Here is a 25,720-nt window from a genome sequence, read left to right as displayed (position 1 = left end):
CTGGGCTCCTTACTATAACCATCTTGGTGTCAGCCAGATGTGATAGCGTGGTGAACCTAAGACAATCACTTCATCTTCAAAAAGCAGTGATAAGATCCTGAGACCCTCAAACCTGGCACCCTTTGCATGTCTTCAATTTCTTCAGCCTCCCTTAGCATACAACTTAACACGGCAGAAGCTGGAAAAGGCAGGAAGGTAAAGCACTGGCACAAACAGGTCATAGAGTAGCAATTTATTAACAACAACCCTTGTTACATGTAAATAAGTATCAAGTCACTGACTGACTATAAAGTCACGTTACAATGTGCATCTGAGGACACAAACCTGGTTGATGCCCGTAACCAGTTTTTTGGCCCCTTTGACACCCAGGGAGGAGGGGAGACTCCTACATTCTGCTACCCAATCACTGGAGAGTCAACATTGGTCCTCCAGCATCAGAGGTATTTACCAAGCTGTTCAACCTCTCATATGTCATGCCTGAGACCCTCCACCATTATCCCAGTACACAAAACAAGAAGTGTGAATGACTGTCAGCCAGTGCCACCAACACCAACATCTATGAAGTGTTTTAAAAAACTTATATTGTGTTATGCAATTAAAAAAAAAAACTTGTGTCTAAAATTAAGTACATTTTACCACCTGACCTGGATTAAACACCAGTTTGCTTTTCGGGCAATCTACACAGATGACAAAACAACTGCTCTATGTACGGGAAATGCTCCGTGTAAATGGCCTGTATTTGTAACATTTGAGAAATTAGATTACAGCAGAGGACATTTGAGATTATCCATACATGTATAAACACACAGAGTACAAAATTCTTCTTAAAAGGCAAAGGAATACATGCATATTCATCTACAACCATATCTAAAGTTACTGTAATCCCCTCTGAAAGGCTGCACGGTGTCCACAGCATCTTCTCACTGGACCAGTACTGGGGCCGTTGTCCTCTGTAGATCCAGACCACAGAGAGGCGAGAAGGGAGGGAGGCTTTCATAACCCAGTAGCTGACGGGTGGCGGACTCCCAGCTCAAACCAAACTCTAGCCGACTATAGACACAGGGGTACTGTCGGTCAGCCCAGCAAACCCAGTCCACCGCCTTCTTCACCTGCTCCCATCGTTCCGGCCTGAATGAAAAAGACAGCCACAGTAGTGACCTTGCTAAAACTGTCATTGTGCAAACATTTCCAGACCTAACTGCATTTCTAAAGTCATGCAAGGCATAGTGAAATAAGCTTCATTAATATATCAAATCACATTTTGTGCAAAATGTTTTTCAAGCTTAATTTCAGCTGATATATTTGTAACAACTGCAGAGAGATTTTACTCTACGCTGTTGTGCATCCTGTGTTGGACAGACCTGGACTGAGAAGCTTCTTCCAGACAGAACAGGGTGCGGAGCAGTTTGCCTTCTTCCAATTTGTTCGCTTTCATCAGCTGCAGAACCAGAAGAGTCGCCACCAGCCTCAGGATATCTGCGTGGGCTGTCACGCCTTCGAACACACATGCAAAAACAATCTCAAAGTAAATCACAAAATGGTACTTTTATAACCAAAGTTTTCTTGCCAGACCGGACACAACATCCAGACGAACAGAATCAACATAATGAATCAATTTCAAACAACAGCTGCCCATTTAAATGTCGCACTAGGGAATAATCTACAGGTTTACCATGTGCCTGATTTTTTTAAAGAAATAATGAAAAATAAGGTTAATTAACATCTGAGCTCCTAGAAAACTGCATATAAACAGCCCGTTCTCACTTCCGAGTCGTAATATATGATTTGTCACGTCCCAGACGTTCCTGAGGAATGTGACAGGTGACCTTCAGTGTTCTTATGCTATGCGTCAGGTTATGGATGAAATCCAATAGAATGACGCTTCTGCTGTAACACACGTTCAAGCCATGTATTCCAGCCCTAACCCTAACCTTACCCCAAACCATAACCAGCACTTTAATGACGTTGGATCGTGTTTTCCAAAGCGATTGAAGTAAAATAAACGTGTAGATTCATTCCAAATGGTTCTCATGTTTCCTCATTTTTCCGATCTCGTAATATAGGGACGTGTTGAGTGATCGGAAGCGTAATATATCGACGATTTGTCACTTACCGCAAAATGTTGCGCTTTGGGAGTGAGAACGTGTTATAAACGTGGTATAAAATGGCTTCATTTTCTCAATGGTTATTTTTGTTACAGACATCAAAGTAAAGTGTTAAGTGTGAGTTCATAATAATTATAAAACTAAGTAAATGAATGTTTTTAGTGAACTTATAATAACTTAAAAAAACTCAGAGCACAAATCTGTCCAACCACAGCTCAGTCTCTGGGCTTTATTTAAAGGAACAGCCTTGGCTTTTGTTTGGAACACTTTGTTTTCTGTTCTTTGTAAACTTACTTTAAGAAGTGCCGTAAAAACTAATGCAAAGAATTAGGTTTTATTTATGTGGATATACTGGATATGTATCATTTCTTTTTACTGTTTAGTAAAATGAATTTAGATATTTAGTAACAAATATTAAGTATTTAAGTAGTTTTTGATTACAAGTTTATTTTGCTTTCATAAAAAACCTGATTCAGGAACATTGTACATGCATGTGAACAGTCATGTATTTAAATGGTTATAAAGGTAAGAGGACCCAAAAAGCAGGATCTATCATTCCCTGGCATGATGTTGTCAATATATAAACAACAGCAGTAAGAAACATAGTTTATTTCCACCCCCAGAACAGAATTGAACGAGCTCTCACCGAGAGAATGGATGCCTTTGTCCTTCAGGAACACGTTGGCAAACAGGTCCACGTTGACATTAATTAGTTCCCCCAGTTCTGTGGTTAGTTCCCAGTACCCTTCCTGCAACACGCATAAAAATAACGCCATTATATCAAAGTTACAGTTACATTTTTTCCAGTTACATGCACTCAGAGTACAAAGGTGTGGGTTACAGTTTTGTCCTTGGTAATTTTAATAATTCTGTCCAGCTTTTTTGAGCCTTACTAACTCTACCAAAGTACAGGAGCTAACCACATGAAATTTTCATTACGATAAAACACTTTTAACTCTGTGCTATGACCGACTTTGAGCATCACTATCATGACATATATTACCAGTTTAATATCTGTGATGTAGATTGACAGAAACGTGGATGTTTCATCTGTTTTCTGATAATTAACTGGATAAAATGTGAAAAACTGCATTCTGGGTAAACTCAACTCACCATGAGAAAGGCAGCTGGTCAAAACACGTGATAGCAAGGTCTTGTTTTTATCCCCATTATGATCCCAGACTCATTAGCTGCGATTCTTTCTGCATCAAAATAATTTTTACCCCTCAGCTGTAAAAGTGTGACGGGGTATCGTCTCCACCCTGCTGGGCAGGTGGGCAGCATGGACACTTAAGTTTGTGAAAACAGTAACTCAAAAACAGGTGCAGCCACTACAAATCTCAAACCAGTTTGAATACCAGTGGCCTTTAGTATAAGGTAAAGGTTGGAGGTCACGTTTTCTGGAAATCTTGTGAATGTGACGAGTTGAGAACAAGGTGAGGTAAAATATTCAAATTGATACGACAGGTGTGTCTACTAGGAGCCTGAGGGGTACCACTGGAAGCTTTCTTTATATATTCCTATCATAAAACTCTGAAATGTAGCTTAAAGCTTTAAAACAACAGATGTTTGCATGCTCTGTACAACATTGTTAATATATCACATAGACTAAATCCTAGTCTGAGCCTAACCTGACAGTTATGTTTAACCTCGTAAGACCCGAACTCTTACATGGCATTTTTAATTTCTCTTTGCTATTCGGGCTGATTGGGACCTGATGAATGTCAAAACAAAGAATTATGTGATTCCTTGTTTTTACCAAAATTTTGTATTTTGTTCTAGACAACCCAAAACATGATGTCCACATATTTGGACGCCAGGTCCTAGGAGGTTAAATTCTCTGTGTTATCCTTGCAATAGACTAGCAGTCTCTGCAGGGTGTACTCCGCCTTTCGCCCCATGACAGCTGGAATAGACTCCACCCCCCATGACCCTAACAATGATAAGAACAAGTCCCATAGAAATAAAACAGATGTTAACAAGTGATTGATGAAAAAAATTAAGCTTCCTTCACAGTTTTAACCTGTCAGAGAGCCAAAGGAAGCTGTTGCTTTGTCCGAGTGATAAACAGCTATGTTTGCTTAAGTGAACCCAAGACTATAAAACCACAAAAAGCTCACTGAATGTTGCATCTGGAAGATCTTCATCCATCTGAGCTTCAGCACTTCAGGAGATTCTGCTGCATTCAGTCTAGTTAACATACAGTCATTTCCATCTGTTAGACAAACACTTCTCATAGTTAACAAATAGAATGTGTGTAGAAACTGAATCACTGTTTAAGAACTCACACAGCTGACTGATGATGCAGGAAAGGGTTAGTTGGGAGATTCTGATGGCCAGCGAAGAAAGATGCTGGGACAGGCCTTCTTTGTAGAACACTTGCTCTTACAGGAAGTTGTGGTGCACTGCTCGGACCTTCAGGTTCATGGTGAGGTTGTGATGCACTGCAAATTTCAACTTTGGGTAAACCATAAGAGGGAGTAAATCCTCTGTAATGAAACTGAGCGGCCATCTCAGGAGCCATTCTAGGGCCTACAGGAACATCATTGTTGGAAAGGGTGGGAGGTAAATAACAAGAGACTCTTTTGCTGCAGGCTATTCCCCTTATCCGCCTTAATGATTTTAAGCACAAGCCAGGTTTTGGTTGGTGCTCTAAATCTGATGGAGCTGACGTCACAGGAACCACTGTAGAACCCAGAGCACCATCATAGGTGGAGCTTGAGCTACCTAATTTAGAGTGAACGCCACTGGAAGTAAACTTAGCTGACCCAAAAGACGGCCCTATGGGAGTCCGCGCAACAGACAGAGAAGTTGCTTCATGTGTGTCATCAGATTCAACAACCATCTGAGACAGTACTGCTGCAGGAGCAGTGTCAGGAAGACTCCCATCTGTGCTGAGGTGGTACAATTTGGGAGGTAAATAGGACTTCACAGGAAAGACTCCACTCTTTAACTCGATTGTTTTCCCTGCCTGACCAAATAATGGCATTTGGAGGTGAGGTTCTGGTTGGTGCTCTAAATCTGATGGAGCTGACGTCTCAGGAAGTTGTTCTCTAACTTTAAAGTCAAAACTACAAGAAACTGGGCTGAAAGACGAATGTCTTGCTGTTCTTCTGTATTTGTATTTTAAAGACATAAAGTCTCCTCTCTCAAGCTCAGAGCCATAGTTTTGTATAGCAGGTGGAACCATGTAAGAAACGCCTTCAACACACTCAGATGAACTCTGTTCTGGCTCATCAGACACAGAATCAAGTGCACTGTGCAATTGATTTTCCATTGCTGAAGAGTAACCATGAATTGGGAGTGATGATCTGCTGCTGTCCAGTGTGAGACTGTTACGTGAAATGGGCCCCATCTGAGCCCTATAGATCTCTGGAAGTGGAATATTGATGTGCCCCACTGCCTGACTGTCTGATGAAAACGAATCTATGGAAGTATTACAAGGATAATCACGACGAAATGAAGAAAGGCTGGACGAGAGGGTTTGAGGGGGTTGTGGAACAACCTCTGAAACACGCTCCATAAGGGAACCAGAAGAGGGACCCATGGGTGTAGAAAGTAAACACTGTGGAACATCCGCTAAAGCGTGGTGCATAGAAAAAGGATGGGGAGGGGGAGCTGGGGGTGCAGAAAAAGAAAGGTGGGGAACATCGTCTGAAGCACGCTTCATAAAAGGAGGAGGTGGAGGGGGAGCCGAGTGTCCAGAAATTGAATATAGTGAAGCATGCTCCTTAAAATAAGTTGTATGTGGAGCTGGAGGAGAGAAGTCGGGAGTCTATGAAAGGAGAGAAATGAGCAGAAATTTAAACTCCGACTCTACAAACCTCCACATGTGTAAGTGTTAAGATGAATTCTATCAGAAATACTGTTGGCAATGTCATTTGACAGGTTTCACAATATAAGAAAAGTTCTACATCAACATTAACTCAACAAAAGAATCACATAGTTTGTTGCACTGTAGGACATCTGCTACATGCCAATTTAGATATTTCTAAAATTGAACTGAATTGATTATTGTTACATATATTTGTTACATTTCCTGAATTTGTTTTACTGAATGTGCAGCATCAGCATCTTAGTGTAAACTAAAGGGACTAACCGTGAATGAATCACAAGAGTCAAACAAACCAAAGCCGCAATCAGCATCCTCCTCCTACAGCAGGAAGACAAAAGCATGAAATCATAAATGTCAGCATTTGTGAAGATTGCAGCAGCAATACAGTCAGTACGATCAATAACATGATGATCACATGTTATTAAAGAAAATCTTTAGCAAAACTACAGCTCCAGTTTATGCGCATGAGGACTAATCATGTATGAACAACAGTTAAAAAAATTCATACCGAAGACTCTTCCTCTATTAGGTCTTCATCATCCTCGGGAGAAATCCAGTTAATGTAGGGAAGGAAGTCCACATCTTCCTCTGCAATCAACTTGGGGATGTCTGTAAAACCAGGCTGTGGTTGCTCTGAGTCCTAAAAATAAGATCGATTAAATAAATATTTGATAAAAAAGCTAAAAGAATGAAAGACAAACTGTAAATTTGAAAAAGGCTGATTTGACAAACCCGTTCCTCAATGGCCACAAAGCTGGTAAACTGAGACAGGATGGAAAATTCTTTGCTTAACTCGATGATGAAGGACTTCAACTCTGCTTTCTTACCCTGTAAAAGTAGAAAATGTCAGTTTCCACAGTTTGTCGCTCACAGCCCACCCAGGTATGCTAACAACGAGCCTGTAGTGAAGACATCCATGATGAATGTGTTGTTAAACAATCCCAGCACTCTTGTACTCAAAGTCACTGTTAACTAGAGAGCCCTTTCCGCATTGAGATTAACTAGCTCACTGCTCAAGTTGCTGCTGTGGTGGTCCTTCAGCTGCATCACTACAGAAAATCTCATCCCAACTTCTGTCAGTTTGGACAGCAATGGGAATGAATGGGATCATTGTCCTGCTGCTTGACATCGTTTAGGCCAGAGATAAGCTGCTGTACAGATACAGCAACTTATAATGGCTGCTTTATTCCTGACAGGACCATAACAGGCACCTGGTGGGTTCAGCTGATCCGTCATGTAATAATATCCCCCAAATGCTAAGGTGGGAAGTAAGTAAGTAAGTACAAATACTTTGTTACTGTACTTAAGTACGATTTTTAGGTATCAGTACTAGTAGGGCTGGGCCATATCATACCGTTCACGGTAACACCGGTATAATGTTGGGCAATGATAAGAAAATGAAATATGGCGATAGAATATGGGTAAAACGTGCATGCGCAATGCCTTTGTTTACATACGCACATGGCGGCGATGCAGAATGAGAAGGGCGAAAGCGGATCGTTGAATGAAACAGATGAACCAGAACTGGTTTGTAAAAATGCTGCAACTTCAGTGGTGTGGAACTGGTTTAGCTTTCATCCATCAGATACACAACAAAGCACTATTTTTGGTAGAGCATGCTAGCGGGCCGTCGTTATTACCGTGTTGTTTGGAAAATACGGCACACTTAAAATCAATCCTTTGATTTTTCTGAAAATCGACAGTGTCCCTTATAATCCCGTGGGCCTTATGTATGAATTCTGGTTGTGTTTACTGACCTCGAAACGATTTTATGTGGTAGACGGCGCTCGAAAATCTGTCAAATGTTTTAGTACGATTTTGCTAAGCTACGAAGCCGCACCGCTTGATGGATTGTTGGACCAGTGCTGCCAACTCCTCAGTAAGGAAAATCGCTATTGGCTGTCCTAAAAGTCGCTAGAAGTCGCCAAATGACATCATTATTGGGGCGATCGTGGCTCAAGAGTTGGGAGTTCGCCTTGTAATCGGAAGGTTGCCGGTTCGAGCCCCGGCTTGGACAGTCTCAGTCGTTGTGTCCTTGGGCAAGACACTTCACCCGTTGCCTACTGGTGGTGGTCAGAGGGCCCGGTGGCGCCAGTGTTCGGCAGCCTCGCCTCTGTCAGTGCGCCCCAGGGTGGCTGTGGCTACTATGTAGCTTGCCATCACCAGTGTGTGAATGTGTGTGTGAATGGGTGGATGTCTGGATGTGTAAAGCGCTTTGGGGTCCTTAGGGACTAGAAAGCGCTATATAAATACAGGCCATTTACCAGGCCATTTGCCTAATTTGCATAATGCTAATGTAATTGTAACCTACGTTCTTGGAGAGAGAAATAACATCGTGGACATAAAGTGAGTGAAAAATGTCCTTCTAAAAATGTATTTAGAACTACAAATTAAATTTCTTTTAGCAATTATTGTTTTTTTTTAATGTCACAATTCCAACCCTGCTCCTTTATCCGGGTTTGGACCGGCAAAAGTGACACGAAATAGGCACTCTGGTGGAGTTACTTTGTGTGTGTGTGTTTATAAGTAGTTTTAAACCTTGTGGTCCACAAAACAGCATAAGAGTAAAAGAAGACCTGACTGCGTTACAGTCAGTGTGGGAGCAGCGGCTTCGCTCATGCGCGATTCATTTGCAGTTTGGACGCATAGGTGTGAACATATCCTGCCCTGATAGCAGCTGGGGGAGGACTGTCCTCCGCCTGTGAGCGCTTTGGTACGGGCAAGGTGCCCCCGGCAGCACCGCTGCTTGTTGAGAAGAGCGAAACGCGCTTTCATGTCAAAAAGTCGTCATTAGTGATGTGAGATGCCACTGATTTCCTTTCCGATCCGATACCAAGTAAAATTCAGGGTGGTATCAACGATACTGATCTGATACCGATACAAAAACTCATTTTATTTATTGTATCTCAAATTATAGCATCATGATTACAGGACATCAGATTTCTTGTTCTTATCACTTAATGCAGAATTCATCATATAGAAATAAACAAACTGAAGTTGTGCGCTATTTGAACACGCTGCCTGCCTGCAGCACTAAAGGACTCTGTGAGAGACGTTTGTCTCACCCAGCAGCACCTTCACTCTCCTCCTCTTCAGTTCGCCTCAACATAAGCTCATCATATTCTGTGATATGATTTACTCTGAGGTGTTTGACGAGGTCAGTGGTGTTGCCACAACACTTCACTTTCTTGCCACATGTATCGCAAACCGCGTCTCGGCTGTTTGTGGATGTAAAATACGTCCACACATGACTTCAATTACGCTCAGCCATTGTTGTGAGTGCGCATGCCACGCTGGACACATTTATACAGCCGTATTTCGCACATGACTATGAAAGGCAGAAGAGGAAGTAATTCCTTCCAATGTAGACAATCCAAATGTTGTAGTTTCTTTCCACTGTGTTCCTGTTAATGATCAACTACAAATTTACCCTAAATTACTAAAATATTGATATTTTAATATGAGAATCGATTCTAGAACATAAACGACTGGTATCGGAGGAATCGATATTTCAGTATCGATCTGCACATCACCTGTCGTCATAAATAACTCTCCAATAACAACAGAAAAAGTCGCCAGATTTGTCGCTAGTCACTTTTTAGAAAACAAAGTCGCTAAGGCGGTCTGAAAACTCGCTAAATATTGTGACAAAGTCGCTAAGTTGGCAACACTGGTTGGAGCATTACGGCTACCGCAGGCAGGAGCCTCGCGGAGTGATACGTACTGTGCTTCAACATAATATTACCGTATTGTGTGTGTATAAGCTCTTTTTAAGTTTCGTGGATATTATACATGGTTATGCTGAGGACATGTTGGCCAGTTTCCACTGGAAATGGCTTTTGGTTAAACTATCAGCAAAGAATTTGCATTTGAACTGTAAAATTTTTATATAACTTTGATGCACATAAAAAACAGCTGCTTGTTTAAGTGAAAATGGATTGATGGGTTTTTTTGCACTAATAAAGTTGAGGAGTTGTAAAGTATTTTGTCGTGTCAATTATATCGTCAGATATATTGTTATCGCAAATTTTCAAATATATATCGTGATAAATATTTTTGGTCATATCGCCCTGCTCTAAGTACTAGTTTATCAGTAATTTCTAAACAAATACCGTAGTTTTCGGGTCATAAGCCGCTACTTTTTCCCACACTGTGAACACTGCGGCTTATACGGACGTGCGGCTAATGCATATTTTTTTTCATGCGGCCAAAAACATTTTGCCTGGTAACAGTAGACCAATCAAAATGATAAGTAGTGTATATACGGTATATATTTGTACCCGTTGTTAAGAGACGTTGTAATGTTGTTTGTGCACTGTTCCGTAAAAAAACCATAAGCAACGTAATTTGTGTGTTACCGATACGTACGTATACTTAAAGGTAGCCGTGTTACAGGCGCTGTTCCAGGAAAAAAAGCATTTGCAGTATGTATTTTTGTATGTTACCATAACGTTTATGTTACCATGTTTATGTTACCTTACGGATTAAATTAAACATTAAAAATCCTCACGTGTAATATTTCTGTGTAAATATCTCAAATTACAAGTGAAACGCATACGGCTTAAAATCCGGTGCGGCCTGTACAAGTACAGAATTGATTTTCTTTCTACAATTAGAGCATGCGGCTTTTAATCAGGTGCGCTCTGTAGTCCGGGATTCACGGTATATGTACATTCTACTAGGGACCAATCGTATACACAGTATTGGTCCAATCCTGACCTAAATTACTGAATCGGGGAGGGAAAAAAAAGGAATCCGATCCATTAAATATCACAAAAGCACCTCACAAAACTTGTGACATGATGTAACCCAGGTAGTGACTTTATCAGTCTGTGTCACACGACAGAGCGACGATGGCGTAAGAGACCTGTTGGCGTCTCTTAAATGGACTGATTCTTATATAGCACTTTTATACTCTTTCAAAGTACTTAAAGTGCTCTATACAACATGCCATTCACCCAGTTTCTCTATAGTTAGTGCTGTCTAACTACATTCACACACATTCACATGCATCGGTATCAGTCTTGCCCAAGGATACTTGACATGCAGACTGGAGGAGCCTGGGTTCGAACCACCAACCTTCCGATCAGTAGGCGACCTGCTCTACCTGAGCTACATCAAGGTAAGTATCATTGAGAAAAACCCGCTCCCCCCGCTGGCCAGTTTACTCCGCCTCCATGACAGACAATTAGACGTGGAAGTAGTGATGTTTTAGTTTAGTGTAAAATGAGTGTTGTTACATTACCATTCAGTTTGAAGGTTAAGGCTATATTTATTGTTCTCACGTGGTATCAGACGGGATTACTCTAACAAACGAAGGACATTTTGCCTGATAATTATGTTTATCCTCCTTTAATTTGCCACGGCTGTGTTCAGCTGTAATACCTGCCAAAGGTGCTACTCTGATGAGTCAGAAGGTTAGAAAACATTTTGGTCTATAAACTGATTCCATGGTTTCTTTTTTTAGCTCTAATGACTTATTTGTACCATGCTTTCATTTTAGAGTGCAATTAGACATTAAACTGGATAATATTCAATAAAAAACTGGAAACACTGGGGTGTTCCAAACCTTTGGTAGTGTAGTCTCGTGGTTTTGTCTTGCACGCTGTCTTGTTCAGATTTTGTTATTTAGAAAGTTTTAAAGTCAACTGACACAAAAATAGGAATGAGAGATATTTTGTAGTTCAAACCCAACTAAACTAAAAGTTACATAGAATTTTTTATTTAGTTTTAATCTTTGCCAGTGTGACCAAATTTGTCACCACAATTAACAGAGGGTAATGGCACATATTTGAATTGAGCCCAAGCTGCGGACAGCGACTCTGGTTTTCAAGTCATTTCCAGTTTATGGCAGGCTTGAGCTCTGTTGGGTTGTTCCTGAACATCCGTACAAACTTCCTCTCATCTGAGGGGTTGTCTCTTCTTCCAGACCTTGGCAGAGTGGTGACACATCTGAATAATAATGTTCACCTGAACTGATGATGTTGGAATCTGCAGTTGTTTAGAAATGGCTGCAAGTGACCTTCCCAATGTGTCTAAATCCACAATTCTTCTTCACCTAGTTCTTTGTACTTTTCTATTCTTCTACTGGTCAATCTAATCAGTGCTATCAAACAAAACTTTATAGGCTGGCAAAGATAAGCATAACATCATTTTACAGCATCACTAAAATATGCTATAAGAAATGATTAACAGTTCACAATGTAGTACGAAATAGTATGAAAATAATGTCCCTGATGAGTGTAAGTAAACCTTTGACCACAGCAGTATTTATTGTATTAAGGATTTTGAAACTAAACTGAACTATAAAGAAAAATGTAAAGAACAATAAAATATATATATATCACTAAAACAACAACAACTACTGGGATGTGAATTTCAATCTTTGGTCTCACTTATCTGCAAAATACCTCGTGTTCAGCTTCACTGGTGTCCAGGTTCCCGTCTTCATAATCCCTGATGAGGGCCCTCGCGGTGAGCTTGTGAAGAAACTAAACACATGACATAACGATACACTGTCCTCATGATCATGTGATGACAATCAGCCTGCGTGAGGATTGTAGGCTTAACAAGTGAGATGTATGCACATACAGCAGGTACTGTTGAGTGTCAGTGTGCGAGTTCTTACTGTGCCCTTTGTTTTCTGCAGCTCGCTGGTTGACACCATTGTTTTGAGCTCCTGACCTCTCAGATTTCCCAGGAGAGTAGCCTGTATTAAAACAACGGCATTATCATTATTGTCTAACGGTGTTGTACTGTAACTCTTTAATGAGGTCAAAAAGCCAGAGACTGCAAAATAAAGTTAAAATATTTTTGCTCTTCACAGTTTCTAAGTCAGCAGGCACACTGATGCAGATTAGTGTTAACTCATTTGTTGTTCCCCTCAGGCCACTCGCAGTTACTGTTCAGCTGGTAGGAATATAACCATGCCTGAAGTTTCAAGCAAGTTTTCAAGCTCTGCCTGTCTCTGTCACCCAGTACTGTACTGTGTATTTATATTTATATTAAGAGTATAGTTCAATTATTGTATAGTTTTTATAATGTGCTAAAGCACATGTGCACTTTTATAGAGCTGTTACTAATCTCGTTATACTATGTATAATGACAATAAAGGCTTTCAATTCAAAGTATTACTAACTATAGAATAGAATCTTCTTTACTTCTTAGTGACTGCAGTCCTTCCTCCCTTAGTTATCTTAGGCTGTGTTTAGTCTCTGTTCCCATGTCTACTCTATGCTTTTCCTGTATCCCATGTTTCCTGTCTAGTCACCCTTGTCTCCCCAGTTACTGTGTTAAGCTTGTGCAGTGTTGGGAAGGTTACCTTTAAAATGTATTCCACAATACATGCCCCAAAATGTATTTTGTAACATATTCTGTTACATGACTCAATGAGAGTAACGTATTCTGAATACTTTGGATTACTTAATATATTATCATGCTGTTTACAACTACATGAATGTACTATTGCTGTGTGATTTATTACTATTACCGAAGGCTACTCGCCATACCAATACCAACTAGATGTTTAAATCTTAATATAAATGAGTAACAGTAGGTGAACATTAGGTAAGGCTGCACTTTTTGCAGCGATCTCGTATAGAAAACTATTCCGCGCGTATATGAAACAGGTCCGCGGCTCCGAACCGTAGTAAAGGGACCTCTGGCTGATACGTCGGGTTCGTGTCGGGCTCGTAGCTGAAAACTTCTTGGCTGCAGTGGTTATTATTATATTTACATGCTTCCAGCTCCCGTTTCTGCTCGGTGACAACTCGTACTTTTCTTTTTTCTCCCTCCCTCGCTCACAGACATATAACGGGGATGGCAGTCCATTCTCCCTGCAGCACAGACTACACTGCCCATCAGGCTACATGCTTCAGGCCTATGCTGTAACACTCTGCCTATTGCCTTCATATTAAATCATTTTTTGAATAATAATTTTTAAAAATATTTCGTCACGTCATTATGCGGCCACAAGTAGGGGTGACATGAGCGTGAGATTGAGACTCAGACATTAGAGCCTCTTAATGTGTGTTTTGTTTGTGTTTCCACCGGCGTGGAATTACCAAAAACATATGAACATATGAAACAGGAAAAGACCGCCATGTAATCCATCTATTTCAACAAAGTAACTGTATTCTGAGTACCACCTTTTTAACAACTAACAGTAACGTAATACAGTTACTCATATTTTGTATTTTAAATACGTAACGCCGGTACATGTACTCCCTGTTACTCCCCAACACTGAGCTTGCATGTCCTGAGTCTGAGTTTCGCTCTGTTTCCTGTTTTATTTTGATAGTCCTTGTCCGACGTCAGCGTATCTACTTTTGCTTCCCCTCGTCTCATCATGTCTGATTAGTCCCAGCTGTGTTTCCTCGTGTTCCTGTCTGTGTATTTTAGTTCTCAGTCTTGCCCTGCATGTTGTCGCGTCGTACCCTCACTGTGCTGTGTGTTTTCTCCTACGAGCTCCCTGTTATCTTCATCCCTAGTTTCCAGGTTTCTACAGGGTGGGCCATTTATATGGATCCACCGTAATAACATGGGAATGGTTGGTGATATTAAAGTCCTGTTTGTGGCACATTAGTATATGTGAGGGGGCAAACTCCTCAAGATGGGTGGTGACCATGGTGGCCATTTAGAAGTCGGCCATCTTGGATACAACTTTTGTTTTTTCAATAGGAAGAGAGCCATGTGACACATCAAACTTATTGGTAATGTCACAAGAAAAACAATGGTGTGCTTGGTTTCAACGTAACTTTATTCTTTCATGAGTTATTTACAAGTTTCTCTTTGTTCACAGCCATTGACATGTCGAAGAGGTTAACACGTGAGGAGCGGATCGAAATCGTGTTGATATTTGGTGAACGCAGTAACCGGGTCATTGCAGCAGATTTCAATGCAAGACACCCTACGAGAACACCCATCTCCCATGCTACAGTTAGCAAACTGCTTGCTAAGTTTCGTGAAACTGGTTCAGTGTTGGATTTGCCAAAATGTGGAGGCAAGAAAACTGTCACTAATGAAGAAACATCAGTGGCTGTCCTAGCTTCATTCAGCAAGAGCCCACAGCGTAGCACTCGCCGCATGTCACTGGAGAGTGGCATTAGTCGAACATCCCTTCGGCGGATATTAGCTACTCACAAATGGCACCCTTACAAACTCCAGCTACTGCAGCATCTCAACGAGGATGACCCAGATCGGCGCACAGAATTTGCAGAATGGGCAAAACAAAATTGGATCAGGACCCTCAGTTCACGCAGAAGATTTTGTTCAGTGATGAGGCAAACTTTTATGTGAATGGTGAAGTTAACAAACAAAACCACTGCTATTGGTCTGACACTAACCCACATTGGATGGATCCTCCAAGACTGTTGGAACAACAAAAGTGATGGTTTGGTGTGGTATATGGGGTACAACGATAGTGGGTCCATTCTTCATCAATGGAAACCTCAAGGCCACTGGATATTTGAAATTGCTACATGATGATGTGTTTCCCTCTTTATGCACTGAAGCTGGCACGTTCCCTGAGTTTTTCCAGCAAGATGGTGCACCACCACATTATGGGTGCCAGGTCCGAGCATTCCCAGATGAACAGTTTCCTGGAAAGTGGATTGGTCGTCGTGGGCCAGTTGAATGGCCCCCAAGGTCTCCCGATCTGACCCCCTTAGACTTTTATCTTTGGGGTCATCTGAAGGCAATTGTCTATGGTGTGAAGATACGAGATGTGCAGCACCTGAAACTACGGATACTGGATGCCTGTGCTGGCATTTCTCCTGCGGTGTTGCTATCAGTGTGTGAAGAGTGGGAGAAGAGGGTTGCATTGACAATCCAACACAATGGGCAGCACATTGAACACATTTTATAAGTGGTCAGAAACTTGTAAATAACTCATGAAAGAATAAAGTTACGTTGAAACCAAGCACACCATTGTTTTTCTTGTGACATTACCAATAAGTTTGATGTGTCACATGGCCCTCTTCCTATTGAAAAAACAAAAGTTGTATCCAAGATGGCCGACTTCTAAATGGCCACCATGGTCACCACCCATCTTGAGGAGTTTGCCCCCTCACATATACTAATGTGCCACAAACAGGACTTTAATATCACCAACCATTACCATGTTATTACGGTGGATCCATATAAATGGCCCACCCTGTAGTTTATTTCATGGAGTGTTTTACAGCCAAGATAAAGCTGCCTCTTTTAGTTCACCCTGGTGTCTGTGAGTCCTGCGTTTGGGTCCAATCCTGTCTGCCACACAGCCAATCACAACACTGGCGATCATATTCTCACCTGTTACATGGACATTTTTAGCAGCAGCAAAACGTTGTTTGTACATTTCTAAAAGGCAGAAAACAAGGAAAAGGCAGGGCTGTGTTCAGCTCAGTAGAGAAGCAGCTTACCTGAGTACAGTGTGGCACAAAGCCATAAACCAGAGTGTGACAGTCATTGAACAGAGCATGCAGCTGCTTGGGAGCCTGCAGAGGTGGACTTGTTGGGCTGAACTGCTGCCACTTGACAGACACTGAACTGCAGCCAGAAGATGCCATACGCTTCAGCTGACAGGCCACCTGTGAACAAAACAGACAAAGAAAATTTTGGATTTTATTTAACATATTTACAATCTTCTTGTAACAAGTCAACAACTGAATAACAACAATTAACAGCTGCTTATGTATGACATGAGCGCTCACCTTCTCTGCCCAGTTGTGTTTGGTTTTTGTGTCGAAGAACTCATAGGCTCCGCCCCCTGCTTGAGCCAGGGCTCTCAGCATGTGTCGGTTGGCCATCGGGCTAAAATCATCAGACACATAAATATACTTTATACATATTTAAAAGATCAAATCAAGAAGAAGCTCAGAGTGCAGAGCATCACAGAGTCCATTATAATGATCCGTGTTGTTAATGTTGTTATTCAGGCCTTCTGCTTTGTACATTCACGTCTCTTACTGGTGACTGTACAGTTTAAACAGCACGACACACTTTAATACGACAGTATACAGCTGTGGGCAAAAGTTTACAAAACTGTGCAGCCACTTCTTGTTTTTTCAGCTCATTAAAGATGTAAACTGTATAATAATCTTGGAAAAAGAGCAGTTCAGAGAAATCATGAAAGCCTACTGTTACCGTGACGATCATGTTCATGATAAGTGGATGTAAACTTGTGACCACAGCTGTAGGACGACACACATTTTCCCACTCGAAACCCTTTTCAGACCTGAGGCCACAGGTGAAGAGGCGACTGTGCTGAGCATTGTCTCTGAGCAGCTTCAAGGTGAGCTCGGTGTTCTGGATGTGGCCGTCCGACAGCAGCAGCAGGTTCCTGATGCCGCGCGATGGAGGCAGCAGGCTGAGCGCTCGCAGGGGACGCCACATCTCAGTGCCTCCCCCTAATGGAGCCGAGTGCTAACAGGAAAGAGAAGAATCGAGCTTTTGTGAAACTCTCTGTTGAGTTTGGCTTTAAACACAACATTACCAGTGCCATTAACATCAAAAGATATTCACTAATACAACACAGTCACATTTTTATAGAAGCTATACATAGAAAATCTGTGGAGGGAGCCGAAGGTTTTAGTTCATCAGCCACGAAACATTTCTGACTTGGAGAGGATCTGAAAACAGGAGTGGGACAAACTGAGATGTGTGTAAAACTTGTGACCAACTGCACGACATGCCTGACCTCTGTGATTACCAACAGAGGCTCAAATACTTTTTTCCTTCATGAAAATGCAAATTAATGTGTAACGTTTTTAAAATGCATTTTTCTAGATGTTTTTCTTATTGCTCTGTCTTTCACTGTTCAAATAAACCCACCATAGAAACTGATCATTTCTTTGTTTGTGGGCAAGTTGCAAAATCTTTTGATGTGTTACTGGGGTCATAAAAGCAAATACATGTAACAAATTGTAATAAAGGCCAATCTCCAACATTAGTTTCAGTCAGGTTTCAGAGCTCATCACAGCACAGAAACAGCTTTAGTGAAGGTTACAAATGATCTTCTTATGGCCTCTGACAGTGGACTCATCTCTGTGCTTGTCCTGCTAGACCTCAGTGCAGCGTTCGATACTGTTGACCATAATATCCTATTAGAGCGATTAGAACATGCTGTAGGTATTACAGGTACTGCACTGCAGTGGTTTGTATCATATCTATCTAATATACTCCAATTTGTTCATGTAAATGGAGAGTCGTCTTCACACACTAAGGTCAATTATGGTGTTCCACAGGGTTCGGTGCTAGGACCAATTCTGTTTACATTATACATGCTTCCCTAGGCAGCATCATTAGAAGACATAGCATAAATTTTCACTGCTATGCAGATGACACGCAGCTCTATCTGTCCATGAAGCCAGGTAACACACACCAATTAGTTAAACTGCAGGAATGTCTTAAAGACATAAAGACCTGGATGGCCGCTAACTTTCTGCTTCTTAATTCAGATCAAACTGAGGTTATTGTACTCGGCCCTGAAAATCTTAGAAATATGGTATCTAAGCAGATTCTTACTCTGGATGGCATTACCTTGGCCTCCAGTAATGCTGTGAGGAACCTTGGAGTCATTTTTGACCAGGACATGTCCTTCAATGCACATATTAAACAAATATGTAAGACTGCTTTCTTCCATTTGTGCAACATCTCTAAAATTAGAAATATCCTGGGGGGGTCACGTGATGCGTCGAGCTGAGCAGACGTGAGCTTATGAGCTCTGCACTGGACAGCTGTAAAATATTGGTATTTTAGCTCATTTTTGCCAACAAGTTGCCTCGAATATTTATATAATGTCTTTAGACGAGTTTTTTGCACACCCTGGATCAAGCAAAAAGAGAGAAATGGGCAAACGAGGAGTCAAAGCGAAAGCTAGCAGTGACATGGTAGCTAGCAATTGCCCCAAAAAGGAGACCATGTGCGACGCTGAGGATGCACTAAGTACACTGCGGGATGACATGATTGTGGACAAGGTGACTTCTAACATATCAAAAGTATTGGATAGCAAGATATCCGAAGTCATAAAGCCAATAAACGAGCTCACTGAGAAATTCGACAATCTGATAGAAAGAATGGAAACAGTGGAGCAGCGGGTCTCGGACTTGGAAGATGTCACGGCTACAAATGAGCCACGTATTGCCGCTCTCGAGACCCAGCTTAAGAAGGCCATGGAGCGTCTGGAAAGCTTTGAGAATCAGAGCCGGCGGCAGAGCGTGAGGATTGTCGGGCTAAAAGAAGGCGCGGAGGGTAGAGCACCAGTGGACTTTTTTAAAAAGTGGATACCAGAAGTCCTGGGCCTTCAGCAGGGTGCCATTACAGTCGATAGAGCCCATCGCACTATGAGGCTTACCGGCACGGAGGGACCGCGTGCAGTACTGGTCCGGCTTCATTACTACACCGATACACAGAAGATTCTCCAGGCTGCCAGGGCTAAAGGTACCGTAAACACAGAGGCAGGAAAAGTGTCCTTCTATCAGGATTTCTCCGCCGAGGTGGCACGAAAGAGAAAGGAGTCTGTGAATGCGCGTAAAGCGCTCAGAGAGGCGGGGATCAAGTATTCCTTCCTTTATCCAGCCATCATTAAAATATTTAACCCCGATGGCACTAGTATCTCCCTCGCGACCATCCAGGACGTCAAGGACTATGTGAGCAAATTGCCAAGACCTAAATAAACTGTTGGTACACGACAGTGTCATTGTAACGTAAGTTACAAACTCGAGGCTTACAGCATTACAGTACTGTTAACGAGCTAAGGTATAGAGCATACTTTGATTTTTGACATACACTCCAGTGCGGGGATGGTACGCGTCTGTATCCCCCTACAGCTGTACTTTAGAGCAGGGTACATCTAGATGTGTAATTTATTTTATTTTACTTTGTGTTATTTCTGTTGGGGAGGGTTGAGGTTTCCAGGCTTTGTGTTCAGGTTTTGCTGGGAACCAGTGTTCTTGTTTTATGCTCAATTATTTTGGTTAATAGGTTCAGACTGGTCAAATGTAGATTTGGTTAAATATGTAAACAGCACAATATATATATATTACTTTTCCTATATGTCAGTTAAGATAAGTACTTGGAATGTTAAAGGGTCCAACAATGTGGTGAAAAAAAATGTCCATTCTAAATTCTCTGAAGAAAGATTTGATTCACATTGCTTTTTTGCAAGAAACCCATCTGACAGATGATGAACACAGAAAATACTGTAGAGAATGGGTTGGTCAAATTTTTTTTCTCATCCTACTCCACAAATAAAAGGGGGTTATTACTCTTATACACAAAAATCTTCCCTTCAACGTTACAGCCACTCACAAGGACAATGAAGGAAGATATATATTGGTTAAAGGGATGTTGCATGGGGAAACTGTTCTCCTAGGTAATATATATGCGCCGAATGCACAGGATGACGAGTTTTACACGGTATTATTTAGTCAATTAGTGGACATTGACTGTGCTAATATAATATTAGCGGGTGACTTTAACTGTGTTTTATGCCCCAAAATGGATAAACTTCCCCCACAATCTACTTTGACAAAAAATTCCAAAGCCCTTTGGCAAATTATAAATGAGCTTGACCTTATAGATGTCTGGCGACACTATAATCCACTATCTAAGGAGTACACTTTCCGCTCCAACCCTCACTTGTCAGCATCTCGTATAGATTATATTTTTATGTCCAAGTGTATTAGTCAGTTAGTTCAGCAGGTAAATATTGGTCATATAGGTCTCTCTGACCATGCTCCTGTGGTCCTAACCATTCAACCCATGAGACATATTGAGCGCTCCATGTCTTGGAAGATGAGTACACGGTCTCTTTTGGATGAGAAATTTATACATTTCATAACAGAGCAAACAACATTATTTTTTAGAAATAAATGATAAAGAGGAGATAGACACGGGAACTTTATGGGATAGCTATAAGGCTTACATGAGAGGGATGATTATTTCATACACAAGTCATAAAAGAAAACAACGATTAACAAGGCAGTTAGAGATCGAGAATAATATGAAAAAGCTGGAGAAACAATATTATGTAACAAAATCAGCTGAAACATTAAGTGAGCTTAATATTGCCAGGACATCTTTGCGTGATTTGATAATGCGAAAGGCTGGAAGAGATGTCCTTCTTGCCAGACGATGGCTTTTTGAATCAGCTAATAAGCCTAACCGCTTTTTGGCTCGTCTTGCAAGGAATACTCCATCAAGTTCTTTTATCACAGCTATTGTGGATGTGAATGGTGAAAGGCAAGTAGGAAACCGTCAGATTAATGAGTGCTTTAGAGAATTCTATACAAACTTATATCAGTCTGAGATGGACATAACAACACTTAATTCAGGCTTTTTTCTAAACGACTTAGCATTCCCTCAGCTTTCTGAAGATCAGGTTAGCCTGCTGGAGTCACCCATAACATTGATGGAGGTGGATAAAGCTATATCTGCACTCCAGTCAGGGAAATGTCCTGGGGCAGATGGCTTCCCAGTAGAATTTTTAAGGTAATGAAAGTGAAGTTAAATAGTTTATTATTAAGGGTTTTAATAAAGCATTTGAAGAATCGAAACTCCCAGAATCTATGTACCAGGCTAATATAACATTGATAGCTAAAAAGGTAAAAATCCGGAGTCATGCTCATCTTACAGGCCTATTAGCCTTCTTGGTGTTGATAATAAGATACTTTCAAAGATACTGGCTCTTAGGCTAGAAAAAGTAGTGTGCTCTATTGTGCATGCTGACCAGACAGGCTTTATTAAGGGAGGAATTCTTATAATAATACTTTACGCCTATTTAATATTATTCATTTTTAAATTTTCATCAGATCCCTGGGGTTGTTGTTTCTATGGATACCGAAAAGGCATTTGATAGAATTGAATGGGAATATATGTTTGAAATAATGAGAAGATTTGGGTTTGGGAAAAACTTTCTGGGGTGGATCAAAATTATATACAAATCACCAATAGCATCTGTGTTAACTAACGACTTGTTATCCTCCCAATTACATTGAGTAGAGGTACAGCACAAGGTAGCCCATTGTCACCACTATTATTTGCTTTGGCCATTGAGCCTTTGGCCATGGCCATTAGACAAAATCCAAGTGTTCCTGGAGTTAAAATTGGGGATAGACAACATAAAATTCTGCTCTATGCAGACGATATTCTTCTGACACTGACTGACCCTGTTAACTCTCTACCTGTTCTTACTAGGTGTATCAAGGACTTTGGTCTTATATCTGGATACAAAGTAAATTTTGATAAATCTGTTATAATGACTCTGTGTAGTGGAGGGGACATTGAACCTTTATATGTTAAACCTTTTCACTGGGCACCATCAGGTTTTGTATATTTGGGAGTTAAAGTTACACCAAATGTTGGTCACTTATATAGAGAAAATATTAATGGATTGGTTCAAGATCTTCGAGAGATGCTGACAAGATGGAGGTCGCTTCTGATATCATTTTTGGGAAGAATAAATCTCATTAAGATGGTAATCCTACCGAAAATATTATATCCCACAGGCATGTTGTTTGCAATTTTGAAATCAGAAGATATTAAAGCAATTAATAAGGCTATGGTGGATTTCATTTGGGCAGGAAGAAAACCCAAAATTAAATTGGAGACACTACAGTTACCGAAAGATCTGGGCGGATGGGGAGTGCCAAACATAGAAAATTATGTTCTCTCAATACAAGCGAGGATTCTTTCTTCCTGGATACATGAACATTCTGATCTGCCATGGCTAAATATTGAGGAAGTATTATGTAAACCATCCTCACCTGTTAACTTTCTAGGGAAACATCTAAATGACTTACCTCACGTAATAAAGCAAAACTCACTGATATATAATGCTATGTGGACGTGGGGAAAACTGAGAAAACTTTTTAACAGTAGTCTTCCGCTTAATATTTTGTCAACGCTTATAAATAATCCAGACCTTCTGCCGCAAAACATAGGGTCGAGCTTTGTGGGATGGCATAAAGTAGGTGTAAAGAGGTTTTATGACCTCTTTAAACATGGTGAGTTTAAATCATTTGAATCCTTGAAGTCCCAGTATTCTATGTCAAAGACTGAGTTTTATAAGTATTTGCAATTGAGAAATTATGTGTTAAAAAATGCTAAATCATTACAAATCTCAACAGCCTCTTTTCGGTTGGAGAAATTCTTTCTGGATAATAGGGAGCATAAACATTTTGTATCAAAGTTTTATTCAGAGATTTATGCCCTAATTGTGGATGAATTGGCATGGTTGAGAAAATCTTGGGGGACGCTGCTTAAATGTGAAATAGATATACAGGCATGGGACAAAATTCTGCTCCTTCCATCTAAAATCTCTGTTTGTAACCGATTTAAAGAACTGCAGTACAAAATTTTGCACAATGTGTATATTTCTCCGTATATTTATAGTAAGTATAATATGGGAACATCTCCAAATTGTCTCAAGTGTAAGGTCAGAGTGGGCACTAGATTCCATTGGTTGTGGGAATGTGCTAGTATTCAATCATTTTGGAAAGAGGTCTGTGCCAATATTAGTACAGCCATTGGTCATCAGGTGACAGAAAACCCATTAATGTGTATATTGGGATATATTCCCGTCTCACTGGTACAACATGAGCATGTAATTCAGTCAGGCCTACTTCAAGATTCAAGACTCTTTATTTGTTATATGCAGAGTCATACAAGTGCAACACACAGTGAAATGTGTCCTGAACTCTCCTTTGACTGTGCAAAAAAAAGACATTATATACAATAAATCTGTTGTGAATAGAATGTTAAAGTGTTTTGTGCCTTATTAGCATCCCAACGTATTGACAGAGCAGTGCAACTAAGGTGGTGAGGGCAGCAGAGCGGGCAATCGGCACTTCACTAACCCCCCTCAGAGACATCTATACTGGCAGACTTCAGCAGAAAGCCAGCATCATCATCAGAGACCCCTCGCACCCTGGACACTCACTTTTTTCCCCCTTCCCTCTGGTAAACGCTACAGGTCCATCAGGTCAAAGACACACAGACTCAACAGAAGTTTTTACCCACAGGCTGTCAAACATGCCCTACCTCCACCCTGATTGGAGGATAACTGCACTGCCAACACTCATGGACATTACACCTTATTTATAAATCGTATTTCTGTTTATACTTCAATGCAAACAACACCCTTACCACTTTAAACTGTATTTATTATAACATTATTTAGTATAGTTCCAACAGCACCCCCCACTCAATGTGCAATATCATCCCCCCCACACACTCAATGTGCAATATCACTGATCACACTGCACCTCTCAATGCACCTGCTAGTTAGATGGCATGTATGTGTATGTATATAGATGTAAGCGTGTATGTGGAAATATGTGTGTGTATGCATGTACGGATGAATATATGTATATATACATATGTATGTATGTAAAGTGTATGTTTGCAGGTGTATGTATAACTTGTACATATCTTTCTTGTGTAAATGTAAATTTGTCATTGTGTAAATACTTACGCTATTGTGTACTTCACACACATGGAGAGATGCCAAACTGCCTTTCACTGTTCTTGTAACAGTGACAATAAAAAGCTATTCTATTCTAGCTATTCTATTCTAAACAAGTGAGCAGAGTTGTGTAAATGTACAAAGTAATATGTGCAGTAGTGTAGCAGCTTAATGAATCAGGCATGATATGAAATATGACCGTGAAAGAATGTGATATAAGTCCTGTTTCAGTCACTTATGGATGCTGTGAGGGGACATGTCTGATGGAGGACCTGCCAGCTGATCACAGCCAGCACAGAGAATCTGGAGCTCACAGCAGAAACTCTGCTCATTTATTTCTAAGTGATTCTTTTCCCCACACTGCCCATCTCAGAGTTACCACACAAACCAAATCCTACTTTAATCCCTGACTATATTAATTTTCCTTTTTAAGTTTGGAGACAAAGTCACCCATCCACACTGCAGCCAGACTGCAGATGTTTCCTTTTCTCTGATTTTGCTCCAGAACAGACACTCAAGCTGAGTAAGAGAATTTGAATTTATGTTGAAATAAAGTTTGCATTCCCGTGAATTTATATTATTTTATTAGATTAATATCACATGCTTCAGTTTTCAGAGTATTTTCCTTCTAGTTTCTGCTTCTTGTGCCATCTAGTGTTGAACATAGTTTCCACCTTACAACCAAATTTCCTCAAGTTTCATTAGAAAACTAATTCTGGTGGAGACAAGTGGGACCTCCAGTCTCCTGGTAGATGCACCCATAGTATGAATTTGAATTTGCATTCACGAGATTTTCAGAAAAGTTGACCTCTGACCTTGAGATCATGGTCACTAAGATTCAAACATGTCTGACACTGTTGGTAGATACACCTGTAGTAAGAATTTGAAAATCCTACATGGCTTTGTTCTCAAGTTATCACATTCACAAACTTGGGAGACGGCGTGGCCCACTCGGCAGGGTGGTGACAAAACCCCATCAGCCTTTTAGGGCTGAGGTGAAAGAAGGGCTTTTTCTGGATCATGTTAGCTAGTGTTAGCGTACCTGCTAAGATAAGAATAGAACAAATAGAGCAGAATGTCGTCAGCATGCAGCCATGCTACTCAGTACCAGGAGCTATAAGAGCACAACAGATTTATAACTGACCTTGATGAATCTCTGGGCTTCTTCATAAACTTCACCAAGTGGCATCACTGTTAGGAAAGCTTCTGTGTGATCTGAAAGGCAAACGCAGTAAAAGTTAAGAAAGCTACCACTGGCTACAGCAAGAATTTGTGGGGTTTTCTCAGTAATATGTGATTAACAGCTTCATCCAAGTATTATGTGGGAAAAAT

The 25,720-nt window shown here is 40.8% G+C and overlaps 1 protein-coding gene across 4 annotated transcripts in view; it reads right to left on the bottom strand.

Annotated features, from left to right (window-relative positions):
• Positions 1 to 217: 217 nt before the first annotated feature.
• The window catches only part of parp4 (poly (ADP-ribose) polymerase family, member 4), a 45,743-nt gene continuing 20,240 nt past the window's right edge, over positions 218 to 25,720 (bottom strand). For all 4 annotated transcript variants that reach the window (XM_039600411.1, XM_039600410.1, XM_039600412.1 and 1 more), the window contains 14 exons: positions 25,533 to 25,603; positions 17,159 to 17,346; positions 16,635 to 16,734; positions 16,344 to 16,511; positions 12,569 to 12,649; positions 12,351 to 12,431; positions 6,673 to 6,768; positions 6,449 to 6,580; positions 6,205 to 6,258; positions 4,394 to 5,880; positions 4,226 to 4,295; positions 2,752 to 2,854; positions 1,362 to 1,494; positions 218 to 1,128 (listed from right to left, as the gene is read on the bottom strand). In XM_039600411.1, the coding sequence (XP_039456345.1) occupies positions 921 to 1,128; positions 1,362 to 1,494; positions 2,752 to 2,854; positions 4,226 to 4,295; positions 4,394 to 5,880; positions 6,205 to 6,258; positions 6,449 to 6,580; positions 6,673 to 6,768; positions 12,351 to 12,431; positions 12,569 to 12,649; positions 16,344 to 16,511; positions 16,635 to 16,734; positions 17,159 to 17,346; positions 25,533 to 25,603 (2,972 nt within the window). In that variant the 3' untranslated portion in view covers positions 218 to 920. The remainder of the gene's footprint in view (positions 1,129 to 1,361; positions 1,495 to 2,751; positions 2,855 to 4,225; positions 4,296 to 4,393; positions 5,881 to 6,204; positions 6,259 to 6,448; positions 6,581 to 6,672; positions 6,769 to 12,350; positions 12,432 to 12,568; positions 12,650 to 16,343; positions 16,512 to 16,634; positions 16,735 to 17,158; positions 17,347 to 25,532; positions 25,604 to 25,720) is intronic.

Source organism: Oreochromis aureus, linkage group 16 (assembly GCF_013358895.1).
Source record: "Oreochromis aureus strain Israel breed Guangdong linkage group 16, ZZ_aureus, whole genome shotgun sequence".
Taxonomy (NCBI): Eukaryota; Metazoa; Chordata; class Actinopteri; order Cichliformes; family Cichlidae; genus Oreochromis; species Oreochromis aureus.
The sequence above is the reverse complement of the archived record's forward strand: the minus strand, read 5'-3'. Positions and strand labels throughout refer to the sequence as shown.